Raw genomic sequence first — 14460 nt, 5'->3', positions numbered from 1 at the left:
TTGGAGCTGAATTTGTACTGTCCATCTCTCTTCTACAAACATGCATTCATACATCATTTATTTGAGTTTTGCAAAACTGGAAAAATATCTGATCAGAATATCCAACTGTTCCGCCGTAACTCTGCACATCCCTGCTGATACACTGGAGATACTGTGTATTTCACATGTACATAATGTGCAACTTCAAATGGAAATTAGCAAAATGTGAATATTTCATGAGAAGCTTAATTGTGAAGTGTGCCAAACATTTACTGAATCTTTTAACTAAACGTAGTGTGTGTTTGTCTTGATGTCTTTGTTATTCAATTCTTCATTTAATTCTAAGATTATGAAGGAAATTATGGCAGCCAGTTAAATGCAGAAAGAAAAAGAATATACTTAGACACTAGTGATACAGGGTAAATTCATCTTAAATATTACCAACTATTACTGTTACTATCTGCATAAGATCGAGCATTTTGGCATGAAAATCAGCAACTATCTTGTATCATAAATACATTTCTGGCGCTTGTAATGGAAGAAAACGCTTGAAAATCAGCAGAAAATTCAATGAATTATGATGATTTCAATTGTGGACACACCTTCTGCCTTGATAGACTTCATACATGCTTCAGGAGGTGTAACTGCCCTGTGCCAATATGGCGCCGATGGATGTACTGAGTCGGCACTGCTGGGGACATTATTTTTAAGTGTACGATAGACTCACTACCAAGTGGCATAGCCATCAACTCACCTCGCACAGAAACAAAGAATAAACCACCACCTCACACAAACAAGCAGCTCTGGCGGCATCTACATGGTCACTTTAAAGCGTTTCAGTGTTTTAGCATCATTTCAGTCTATCACACTTGTGCTGCAAGGCTGTATCACACAGATGCTGCTGCTGTAATTTCATCCATCACACACAATTTTCCATAGCAGGTGCCACACATACATCACCCTGTACAGCCCTGCAATGTGTTCATTAGTGAGCTTTTGAGGAGCTGGAAGGCAGATTTTGTGACCTTTGGGCAGAATCCTGATGAAGGTCTTTACATGCTGTAGTATCCAGCTTTCCATCAGCTCTCAAACTAGCATATTTAAGTTTTTTTCAACACTATGAAAAGGCTTGCCCAGGCTTCTGAGAGCAGGACGTGATGTTTACTCAAAGCCTCAAAACACTTAATCAAACAACTCCAAACATCTGATCAAAACTGGGATATTACTGTGCATGTAAACACATTTACTGACTGCTGATGATTTTTCAAACCTCTGGGCAGATCAGATTCAGGGCTGTGGTTTTAAAAAACTACAATTGGTGCCTTGCAGTTGCATTAGAGTATAAATTCTTGAGTTATGGTCAGAAATGTGCCTTTTTTTTAGGCCACAGTCACCTTGACCTTTACCAAAAGTTCATCCTTGAGCCCAAGTGCACATGTGTGCCTGAGAAACCACATTCACCAGAACGGGGAGTACGGACAACCAGAAAACATAATGCCTCCAGCCAAAGCTGTCACCAGGGCGGAGGCATGAAAAAGAAAATAGGCTTTAATAAAACAGTCACATTCCGAGTCGTCACACAAGTTATGTACAAATCTGCTCCACGTTTATAATTTTAGATGCATTTCATTTGTTGAAGCATCTGCTGGCTTATCAGTCCCGACACAGCACACGCTTCTTTTTATGACGGACTATAAATGTGTTGTACGGCCCTGACAAATACAAATGTTGCTTCTGGATCTTCACAGCCTATAAAAAAAAGGTGAACAGTTGGAAGTATTCTTCAAACAAAGATATCGACAATGTACTTCTCATCACACTTACTGCACCTCCATTGCATATTTTTGCATATTATGCATATTCTCATGTAGACAATGCTGTTCATGTCCATTAGCTAAACATATTGCGAATGTCTCATTACCATAACACTCACAAACCAAAGAAACACCCACTGCACCTCTTAATGAATCAATAAACAATCCGACTGTGTCCAGATGCACAAAGAGATGCATGGATGCAGTATGATGAATACGTTGTGGTCTGAGTCATCTATCCTGTCAGTTCTGCCATTAAAACCATCCAAGCTTCAAATAGTAGTCAGTGCTTCATGAGGGTGAAGTTCAATAATCAACTGTACTGAGCTTACAAATGGAGTTGAAGCACAATTTTGGCTGATACTGCTTACCCACAAAATTAAGTTCCAGTAGAGAGCAACTTAAAATAGTTTCCTCAGTGGCCCGGCGCTTTTAAATTCAAGCCTCTGGGTATAGAGAGATATATGTATGCATATGGCGCGCGGATTGAGCTCGCGCTGAAAATAGATTCATGCATTCATTATCATGCACAGGTTTGCAGTGGAGTATGACAGGAATGCTGTATTCTTCCAAAACATTTTAATCTGTGCATATTAGACACAGCTCCAAATCAAATACATTAAGAAGTTGAATAGAATTTTAACTAAGCATGTCCTCTGCTCGTGAACACATCGCAGGTTTACACAGCACAGTCCTGTATACAGTACGATATAAGCCAGGATATCATTAGGAATTCTGTTGGAGTCATCTCAGCTGGCTCAGACCATATGTTACCTAATAATCAGATGTATCGTCACACAAATTACTGTCTATTTAGAAAGCCTCTGCCAGTGTGCGAAAATAATCACAGCATCATTTGTGATGAATTGATAATTCCAGTGCAGCTGTGATGTACTATGGCCTATTGGAATTAATCAGCAATTTTTTTACACGGCAGAGAAAGCTCATCAGTTTGAATTGTGCATATTACTCATATTTTCTGTGCGTGAATAAAATCCAAAATAGAAAGCATAAAATTGTGGCTGGTGTGAATGCTGTTACTGGAGCACCCGAGAGGGCTGATACTGTATTTGGCTGATGCTATTCTGCTCCGGTGCTGTGTGTTTGTGCTGTTTGGACTGAGCATGGATGTAAATGTGGATTAATCCCCTGCTGAAAACGGTCCACAACAAATGAGTCACTTCCCCCTGTTTAAGCAACGCTTGCTAAAAATACAGTGAGCAACTGTTTCAGGAAAGAATTAAGCCTTTTCTTTTTTTTTTCTCTTTTTTTTTTTTTTAAACAAAACTATATATTTGTGAGGTGTTTTTAAAGATTTATTTCTTCAGTAGGGATCTATGGGCTTGGAGCTGAGAGCCACAGAGTAGGGAAGTCAGGAAGTGTTGACAGATGTTCTCGCACGTTGTTGGTTTTGGTCTTTTGGAGAGTAAGAAAAATACACAACAGCAGTAACTGCTTTTCACAGAAATACAGTTAGTATGTATGACTTCAAGAAACATGTTAAGCTGGTAGAAAGGTAATGTAAGGTAAGGTAATGTCAGTGGCCAGCTGTTGAAATCAAACATGTTAAGGCCTAAAAAGACCTATTCTGACCTTGGAATTAACAGCCAGGAACATCTGGCCTGATTGAATGGATGAACCATTATTTCCTCATTGGAGAACAGTTAAATTAATATAATATTAGTCAGTTAAAAGAAACACAATGATTTAGAGTCTATGAATTGTTCATGTTATGTAATAAAATGTGCTTCAAAGAGCCATTCAGAAAGGTTATCATTTGCTTTAATGAGACCCAACGATGTGTTCAGCAGCTAAAGCGTGCATTTTCCTTTATGACTACTGTAGGTGTGATGCTGCCGTGACCTTTTTAATTGCGAAGTGACAGATTAATTTATGAGGCCTTTGCATATGACAAAACCTTCATGAAAGCCCCTGTTGTAGGTCACATGAATGCAAACACACCATACACAAACACACACAATACACACACTCCGTAGGTCAGATGTGTATGGGCTGTAATGATGATGGATGGGCCTGTTTAGCACTATGAAAACACTAACAGGCCTAAGTACTTTTCTAGAGTGGCAATTAAATGGAAAATGTAACAGTGCACCAAAAGAAGAGAACTCTGTGTGTGTGTGTGTTTACTGTCTGTGTGTGTACTTACAGTGAACGGTTAGCTGGACAGAAGCGTTGGTCATGCCCACGATGTTGGTGGCAGTGCAGGTTAGCAGGAAGTTGTTGTCGTCTCTGCTCACGTTGACCAAAGTTATGTTGATGGAATGAATAGTGTTGTTGTCATAGACTCTGGCCTGGAGGGAGAGCAGGATAAAATAAGAGAACGGGCACAAGCAAATAATGGCTGAACATGTGAGGCAGAAGTGTGGGAGCAGGCAGAATGACTAAAGAAGCGGTTACCTAACTAGCTCATTTAGCAAAGGCAACAACACCAATGTCAGCGCTGTTCTGCATGAACACAATGTTGGCTGAGCGGAAAGAAAACGAAGCCCTGACGTGATTCTGACTTGAAGTATTCACGCGTGGTTATCCCCACTGTTGACCGTGTACTCCTTGTGCGCATTTTCATTTCATCACGGAGACCACAGACTGTGAAGCGCAACTCGCTACTCACTGTTAAATTATACTGTACAACTCTATTTTCCCCCTTGGGTTTGCTGGAGTTCGGAGGTCGTAGTATATGTCAGCGTGATACAACCGCTAACAAGCAATATCTAAATTAGAAGTTTTTCATGCATATCAACACATAGCAGTGATATAGAATAGAGAGTGTTCAATTGTTTGGTCATTTACAAGCAGCTAACAAAGCGAGCAAGTGCGCACGGCATATGAAATAAATAGGCATCATATTAGGGCTACGTAGCTCCTGATGGCAAGAAACATACATTGTGTATACTGTACGAGCAACTATGAATGCTTTATCAAAATCTTTTATCTTTTAACAATATACAGTATTTGCCAAGAAAAAAGTGACATTTTGTCCTCCAAGAGCTCAGCTTCCAGGAGCTATTAGCTACAGCTAATTAATAAAAGACTTCAACACTTGCATTCTGAGGAAAAACTCCACTGCTGTACAATGCTTGTTTCCACTGGAAACCATGTCAATGATTGATGCCAACAGACACACATGAGATATTTATGAGGTAACCGCCAGCAGCTTGCCAGTATCACATGTAAAATGCAACATTCACAGGTCTAGCTGTTGTGTGCATGCTTCTCTCGATGTGTGTGACGGTGTGTGTGTGTCTCACTACCTCTTGTGCATTGATGGAGTGCAAGCCGTTCACAGGCCAGTCCACCTCAGGTAACGGGGATCCAGAGCCGTTACAGATCGCCGTTACTCGGTCACCCTCTACAACTGTGAGGTTGCTGTGGCTGACACTGATATCTGGCAAGTCTAAGGTAGAGAGAGAGAGAGAGAGAGAGAGAGAGAGAGAGAATGTAAGAGAATTAAAATATATATATATTCACTTAATAATTATTCAGAGAATGTACTCAAAACCTGCTTAGAAATAAGCGTTGGGACACAGATTAAAAAAAACCCTAAATGGCACAAACAATTGTATACCTGAATATAACTTAATGTGAGAGAATCTTCACCAAAAAGACTGAACTGAATAAAATAACCTGAACTCTTGAGCTTTTAAAAGCAAAAGCTCACCCAGCCTCAGAACACGCTGTGTTATTAAGCACACTATAAAGCCAAAGTGTGTGGACACTTGAACATGGGATTTAAAAAGCATGGGCATTAATCTGCTTCTTCATTAATCTGCCTCATCGAGCTCATTGCAAAGGTGTTGGATGGGCGCCAAAGAATCGACTTAATTTTTAACAGATAATTAACAATATGTTCAAGATTTTGCAGCTCTTGTTAGCTGATGCCAATAACGAGTCAGACAGACAGAGGACTCACAAGTTCCACTTAAAGGCAACACATTCGGATTGGTCAATCAACAATAATGATATTAAAAGTCTGATATGATCAGTGTGCTCTACACCTGATTTCCCCTGACCACAGCTTTTCAATTTTTCCAAGCACAATTGATTTAAAACGTCTTAAGAGGCTTTTGCACCTATGAATACTTGAACTTTTAAAGCATCATTTAACAATAAATTGCCATGTTTGAAGATGCTGAAGAGCAGTTTAATACACTATTTCTAAAGTATGAGGCTGGAGATTGTTTTCTCACTGTCCACAAATCCAATGCATTTACATTGTTTAGTTAAACCAACACTGACTGTATCCCACAAACAAGCATTGTGTGTGTTTGGGTAACATTTCCCAAAAACTACAGTGGCCAACTGTTCTAGGAAATTACTGAGCTATTTTTAAAGATTTATGCCTTCAGTAAGAACTAATAGGCTTGAGGCTGAGAGCCAAAGACAGAGTAGGGTATGCAGAAAACACTGAGACAGTCCAACACATTATTGGTTGTGTTTTTGTCTGTTTGTTTTTTCAAAATTCATATCAATAGTCAGAATTCCCAGTCATTAAGGTCAAAGTGTGAACATGACTGTATGATCATTTCTAAACTTACCACAACTGCTAATGTTCATATCCTGCAGCGGTATCTTCCTGTAGCCATCACTACAGTATAACTGCTGGCCGCCCAGCCCCGCCTCTCCTCTCTGCTGCCATAGCTGCAGCCAGCGGATCTTACAGCCACAGTCAAACACCACCTCCTCTAAATGGCTGGGGAGAAAACAAACAAGCGTTGACAAGATTAGCAATGCACTAACTCTCATCAGCAACCTATTCACCTTCAAACTGCATGCAAGAGAAGGCAAGAAAGTTTGTCAGAACATCACGGTGCTATCATTAACTGAGCCCGACGCAATCCTTGTTAGGTAAAATAATGGGGGAGACCTTCAGCAGGCCCAGAGGGATCTCCATACTGAGACAGCTGGGGTGCACGATTTCCCAGTGGGCCTGATGTGGGACTTAACCACTGAGGCCCAAAATACACACTGCAGAAGTGGGCAGGTTGAGAGAATGACAGAAGGTGGATGCACGCACATAAGTAAATAACAGCACAGCACAGCACAACACATCACACACACACACACACACACACACACACAATAAAAGGTCATCATTATATTGACATGCATGATTCCTGAGAATATGTTCCAGTGAGAAACATGCTTTCTTCACTCACAGGCTATTTTTCCAGAGAACTGATAGATCACGTGGTGCAACAACAATCACCTGAAGCTCAATATGAGCAGAACCAGTGAGCTTGTTTTGACTACAAATGCTACAACTATGGATGCTGCTGGAAAGAGGCTACAAATTGTAAAACGTGGATGCTTCACACGTATCTTCACTGAGTTTTCATGTCAGGTTTTTTCCAACATGTCCATGAATTCTTCCAGGCAAACTGATACTTTAGAACAACTTTAGTTTGGTGCTAGCAGCTCCACAGCAGCAACAATGTACTCATTCAAAATACTCCTTCTGAATGAGGTTTTACCTTCTTAGTTATTAGCTCATTGACCACAAAACTGGCCTCCACAGCACTGTCTCTGTCAGTGTTGTCTGTCAGAGCTGCTTGTTGGGAATCCAAACTCCGCTGAGGAGCGTTAACGGTCATTTTATCCAAGCGCATTTATCCAGGCAGCTCGTTTAGTTTAGCACGTTTGTAGCTATAATGACGTTCGATATTAGCTTCTTCTTTTTTTTTTCTTTTTTTTTATCACTGTGAGCTCGTCCCCACTAACTAAGTTACAACACACTGGTTTGTTTTTTACTTCAACAATAGCGACAACAAAACATTTGTCATTTTTTCTTAGAAAGCTCTCTGCACCTACCTACGTTTTCTTGACGGGAGCCATGATGCATTCTAGTGGTGACATCCGCAACGTGTGTTGCGTTCATAGACCGCTCGGAAAACGGGGCAGTCTACCATTTATATTATTTTCTACTATGTAAATAGACTATTATTAAATATCAATATGAGACTGAGCTCTTTCTTAATATTGGCATCATACATTTTGGCTATAAATTATAAATATAACATACAATGTACACCTACAAAACAACTTTTTCTGCGTTTCTACATTTCTAACCTTTTCTAATACTCCAAACAAAATGCTTGTCACAACTCCACAGTCTTCGTCACATACTTTCTATCTTGTGGCTGAGAGTGTCCTGAAGCACACACATCTCATTCTTTGCCACGGTAGAAGTAATCTTCCTGTAGTTTTTCAACGTCTAGGTTCATTTTCAGCATTTTCAGGGGCTGATTCTGAGAAGCTTGGCAGATCTGGGCCCTGGTGCCCTCTTCTTTTATTGATGTCTTTTGTAAATGTTACTTGTTCCCATACGTGCTTTTAGTTGACCTATAGTGGAATATGCTGTAATCCCTGTGGTGAGAACACTCTAAAATATTGAGTGATTTGGTCACTAAAAACAAACTTTTCCTCCAGATGGCCAACATGATGAGAGCCACAGCTGCTAATAGTCGTGTACGGACGCTGGCACCAGGTTGATGGCTGTGATGGTTTTGTCATGGCAACAGCTGCTCCATCCTCCCTCCTCTGCCTCCAGCAACTCTCATTAATCTCTAACTTCTTGCCACACTTTCCTCACTTGCATCTCTTTCTCCTGTCTTCACTCCACCTACACACACTGTAAGGAAGAAATAATCCTATGGACCAAATGGGACATCCTAACGTTCCCCAGCATCATTTTGAAACCACTGCTGTTGCATTCATCTGGATTCAAATTGGTGTGAGATTTAGCTGTCAGGCTCTTAGTGTTCTAGCTGTTGATTTCCTGCCTGATTGCCTCTACCTGTTTTGACTGCCTTCTGTCTCTGCTGGGCTGCTGTCTGCCTTTGGGTCCCAGTTCTGTCATTATTCATTACTTGTGTTTTATTCAGTACAGAAGCTAGTAAAAGTCACACTCTAAGCACAAATACTGATTTCGCTGGTGACCAGCTCAGGAGTTACAAGGTTTTTATTTAATTATTTTTCTTTTCTTTTCCTCTGCCGTGTTAGTGCTCCTGGCATATTTACATAATAACAATAATGATGACGATAAACTTTATTTGTACAGCACCTTTCATACAAGGACTACAGCTGAAAGTGCTTTACAACGGAGAAATCACGCTCACCAAGTGCTTCACATAGAAAAGACATAGAATGGACATAAAAACACAGAAAAAAAGAAAAGTAAACTAAGATGGAGAATAAAAGGTACTAAATAATAATGGTGAAAGTAAGATAGAATAAGGATGAAAATAAAGACAATGCAGTCACGTAAGATGGAAAATGAATGTCTACACACACGTTGTATACACAAGATGTCCTTTTGTTTGCTGAATGCTTTCTCTGCTTGTTTCAATATAGTGCATTCAGAAAACACAAAAACAGAACAAACAAAACCACAGAAAAATAAATAAATAAAGGACATTAGCAATGGCTTTCTTCCAGGATTGCTATGCAGTGCAGCAAAGTTCCACCTGTGCTTGATGTCTGTTACTGTGGCTCTGTGCTCCACAGTTTGGAAATGGTTTTATGCCATATCGTGCACATAAAAAAAATAATAACACAAAAAATAACCACATGGATCAATAAATAAGAAAATAACTTGCACATATGCGCCTCAAAACATGTGCTTTCTTCGAGAAATCGAATATCAAACGGAATATACAATCATCATGCAAGGATATATAACATTGTCGCTGAGATTCAAGCCACATGCTGTGCTGCCGCCATGGTTCACAGTATGTTCAAATTCAGGGACTGCTTCTGGCATCTCCTACTTTCTACTTCATATCATACACACAGTGAATGCAACCGCCTCACACAAACAAAATATACTACAGCGAAACCTTGGTCTCACCAGCATTTAAAATATCTCATTTTCATAGCAAATTCTATTAATTCCCATCAAATCCTAGTGAGGGGATTTGTTCGTGAGGGAAAAGTAAATCGACACAAGTGTTTGCTTTAAGTTCAAGTTTGGTGGATGTGGACCTGCAAATTTGCAGTGTTGACTAACAGCGAGCTGTCTTGACACTGCTAATCCCTGAGAGGAGGGAGTGTCAGAGAGTCCAAAATGGAGGAAGCTACTGTAGTTTACTAGCTGTGTTGCACCATACGGTTGCCAACTGTGCTTGTGCTTCGACAGTGACGAGCACATCCTTTTACCCAAAGTTCAACATTTTTTAACTCTTGGAGAGCAAAAATGTGCCAAACGTGCAGTGCTCAGTGCAGAACAGACGCTCAGCGCCTCGTCACACTGCTGGCATCTGTAGCACGGTGTAAATACACGCCTCTTCCAACCAACTAACCGTGCGAGTGTACATCATCAAGGTTCTAGAGCAAAGAAGCGCAGATTGATTTCGCTTTACCACTTTCACAGAGCTGCACAGAGAGTAAGTCACCTGGCAAATTAACTGGAGAGCGGATCCTGCTCTGCTGTAGCTTATCGTTTGCTACAACAGCTACACAGATTTGCAGGGTAAGACATTCTGTGTTTACGTCCAGTTGGGCTCAAGACAAGGGTTTGAGATTCTTTCTGCTGAATCTAAGTTTTCCAGGAAGCGCTTGCACTCTTTGCTGTCATCGACCTTTGTTCTACCAGAGTGTAAGTTCCCCAAGAAAACATGGGTATTGAGTAAAATGTTATCATGACCAAAAACCATAATGGACAGTAACATGAGAACAGGTTGACAAATACCAGAATTTCCCTTTAATAGGGTGTGATGTTTATCGTGTTGGATGTCTTGGTTGAGACATTATTTTACAGTAAAGAAAAGACATGACTGTCACACTCACCTGAGTTTAGAAACACATCTAATCAATGAGACTTTTCACTTTTAGTTACAGATCTTATATTTCACTGAATTGATTTACAAGCACTCCAAAGCATTCCTCTTCACATATATCTGTTCAATACATCACTTGTGGACAGCTATTTCTCCACTGGAGCTCTATGATGTCACTTTTTGTGGCTAATGGCAGATTTGTGACATAGCTGTATGTGAAAGATTCATGGAGGTGTGAAGGACGGAGAACAGGAACGAGAGGGCATCTTTTTTTTTTCTTTTTTTTTCCTGCAGTGAAACAAGTAGTTACACTTGAGTTGATCATGTCGTTGACAGGGGAGAGATTGCCATATAACAGCATCTAGATGGTTTACTGGGGACAGCTTTAGGGGAAGGACACTTTCATCACCATCTCCACATAGAAACAGACACAGTAATGCATGTTAAACAGGAGCAGATATAGGAATAGACACTAATATGTGTCCATGTGCAAACACATGGACACATATGCATTAAGGCCCAAATTTAGTGGTGAAATAAATGAAAATTCCACTGACTCATTTTATTATTTAGCTCATTGCTAAAATGCTAGCTACACAGGTTTATACAGAGATGCTAGAGCAGTGCAAAGTATTAATAACATTACCTGGTCAGAGTGGAGTCTTATGAAGACAGCCAGCCTCAGATATGCAGCTGGCTAAAGAGGCTAGTGTGCATTGTGTTTAGCTCATGCTGAACTCAGCTACCAGTGTTTCCAAGCTGGCCAGCCACTGTTCTCTTGAGTGCTTCACTGATGGTATACACACACATGCACAGACATGCTGGACCAGTCCCTGACCTCGGGCCACATGGACATTATCAGCAGGCCTATTGGGAAAATGAATAACATTGGTGGAGAAAATCGGGAATGGATAAATGAATATCTTGTAACGGTGGCTAAAGCATTTTCAGCTGAAAAGCTAACACTGACACATTCAGCTGGCTTAGCAAAATGGTCAAGGTTGCTTGTGAAAAATAGGAAATGGATAAATGGTTAAACTTGTGCCATGATGAAAAAAAGAGGAAAGCTAATGAGTTAAAATGAGTTTGTAAATGCTAAAAACAAGAGTGAAATAAATTATGATTTCATTTATTTGATCACCAGAAAGCATTTTACACCCACTGATTTGAGGTGAAAAGTAAAGTATAAAGCCTATTTTTCCTTTTACAGTACATTTTAATATTCTAACACTATTATTTGCTGATGGATTCCATTATATTTTTTTAACTTGTCTCACAGCATTTTACTGCCTTTTGTGACTGCATACACATGCAGTATATTCGCTATTTCATATAATGTACAAACACATATACACACACACTTACACACGTGCACACATGCACACATGCACATGCACACACACACACACACACACACACACACACACACACACACAAGATTGAGTAGTTCTTTACCACCCTGCAGGCATGCTGTGATGAATGCTAGCTATCTAGTGTGTGTGTTGGTGTGTTTGCCAAGGGGAAGGGGCAAGAGTAATGAACATTTGCTGATCTGTACCCCTAGCTGATTGCACACACCCAAGCACGCACGCACACACACATACACACACACACACACGCACACACATAGTCCCTTGTTTACACCCAACCTTGAGATCAATAGGTGCATTATTACAGCCATAGCCACAGGTTTGATAAATAGAACAAACTGCATTTGTCTGCAGCAAAAAGCCTGAGGACTGAAATACGGCCTGAATTACACAGAATAAAAAACAGTCTGAGATAGAGCCAAATAACAAACAGAAGGGTATCCTCAAAAACTTAAATTTCCCCATACAGCAAGAAAATTCAGATAAGATTGAGATAAAGCTGCATGATTATGACCAATTTCCAGACATGCCTTCTCCTCTGACAGCACACACACACACACACACACACACACCCACACACACACACACTTCAAGCTGAGCAATTAATCAAATTTTATTTTCAGTTAGGATTTTGGCTTCCCATGATTATGGGACCAAGATAATGGACATAAAACGGTTATTGTGCTGCATTATCATTAGCATTACCCCTTTCATTTACAGCAGTGTGCTTTCATCCCTTCCTATTAGCCCAAACTCACTCTCAGCCAGGCTGTGGCATGTTAAGTTCAGCCCGAGCCAAGATGACAGAAACAGAACCTTTGGTCAACAAAAGAGGTAAAACCAATTATGCCGTTCGACAGGAAGAAGACAGGTGTGCACAGTGAGTGCACACACACACACACACACACACACACACACACACACACACACACACACACACACTCATACACAGTGAATTTGTGTTGGGAGAGCAACAGGGATGATCATGCCACACTATGGCAGTCCCAAATCCTTGTATAAATAATTTAGAAGAGCGACAGCGTATGTGTCAGCTCTCTACAGCGATGGCTGTGTGTGCATAAGGTGGCCAGAGATGACGGTGTGCCACCGGTCGCCAAGCACGTTCACTACTGAATGAGTTAGAGATATTCAGACTCATCCTGCAGATAGAACCGAATAAAATAAAAAAAATATTCTACAAATAAATTATATTTAAAGTTCAAGGAAACCCACTGTTAAAAAGACAAGCTTTAGCCTAAAATTCAATAAATGCATGATGTCTCCAAAGTAATCGTGTTAAATAATCGTGATCTCAGCACTGACCAAAATAATCATGATTTAGATTTTTGCCATAATTGAGCAGCCCTACTGGCAGGTTCTGTGTGCTGGGAGGTGTTACTGCTGGTGACAAATAGAATCTCAGCCAAGACAAAAACTATAACAAACTCCTCTCAGGATCACAGTGTTTGTGTCTTATTACTCTCGTTCTACTGGCTTGTATTCAGTTGCTCACATTAGCATGTCTGAGGCATGGTGTGGCACCACTTGATTTTATAATTCCATGCCAGCTACAGTCATTAAATGACAAAAGAAGAGAGAATTTCCATTAGAGAGACAGTGGTGTTATCTGTAGAAGAGGGTCAGCTCTGATGAAGCTGTCCTGATATCTTTACTTTAATAACAAATCTGTTATGCATCTCTTTTCAATTTATGAAGAGTTCATCTGTTGGCCCCATCTGAATAAGGCTTTATTATCTGTGAATTTAAATATACCCTGGTAGCAGAGGGGCCAGTCAGTCAGTGGCACAGAGCTAATGTGCATCTTGATGGTGCACACAGACTAGATTTCATGAGGTGAAATGCTGTGGCAGAAAGCAAGAGGGACAGGAAATAGCGTGGGTATAACAAACTGTGGGAACAACTAAGGCCAGTAGGCAGCACTAACTACATCCCACAAGTTGGAAACTACACAACAAATTCCACTGTTGTCGTACAACACAATACATTGTGGGTTTTTCCCTTGAGCAAAGTCTGCAGAGGAGCAGGCTCATAGAAATTGTGCATAAAGAGCTCAAACGGTCAATCAGGGAGCCCTCCAGCTTTTTATGAGTGCAATTTCACAGTGGGAGAGCCATGAGCCCTCATACAAAGTGGGAGCGTTAGTCCTAAGGGCGGCTACTGCAACTGGGTCAGTCTGAGTATGATTCTTGATTACTTCTGTGACCCCTGACCTTTCCTCTGGGACCATCATAAGGTCAGAATGTACCCTTGTACACAAGGAATATATGAATACTGTGAGTCTCTATGACTTGAGCAAGCGTCAAAGTTTGATGCTGAACATCACATGACTCTGTTATTGCATGAACTCTTATTTTTTAACAGAAGCCTGCTGAAAAATGTCATTGCTGTTCTTTCCCAGGAGCTGATATTATGAGCTGGCAAGGATGCAAAAGCTTTTGTTTGTAGCCAGTTTGGGTCTGGCACAGCGCATCTTAGTCTGGA

General features: G+C 40.5%; 1 protein-coding gene across 1 annotated transcript in view; it reads right to left on the bottom strand.

Moving 5' to 3' along the window:
- Positions 1-14460, bottom strand: part of LOC143321893 (NT-3 growth factor receptor-like) — a 218276-nt gene that overhangs the window by 105217 nt on the left and 98599 nt on the right. Inside the window, exons 5-7 of the mRNA XM_076732604.1 lie at positions 6350-6504; positions 5066-5208; positions 3961-4105 (exon numbers count right to left, since the gene is read on the bottom strand). Of these exons, the coding sequence (XP_076588719.1) occupies positions 3961-4105; positions 5066-5208; positions 6350-6504 (443 nt within the window). The remainder of the gene's footprint in view (positions 1-3960; positions 4106-5065; positions 5209-6349; positions 6505-14460) is intronic.

This window comes from Chaetodon auriga, chromosome 6 (genome assembly GCF_051107435.1).
Source record: "Chaetodon auriga isolate fChaAug3 chromosome 6, fChaAug3.hap1, whole genome shotgun sequence".
Taxonomy (NCBI): Eukaryota; Metazoa; Chordata; class Actinopteri; order Chaetodontiformes; family Chaetodontidae; genus Chaetodon; species Chaetodon auriga.
The sequence above is the reverse complement of the archived record's forward strand: the minus strand, read 5'-3'. Positions and strand labels throughout refer to the sequence as shown.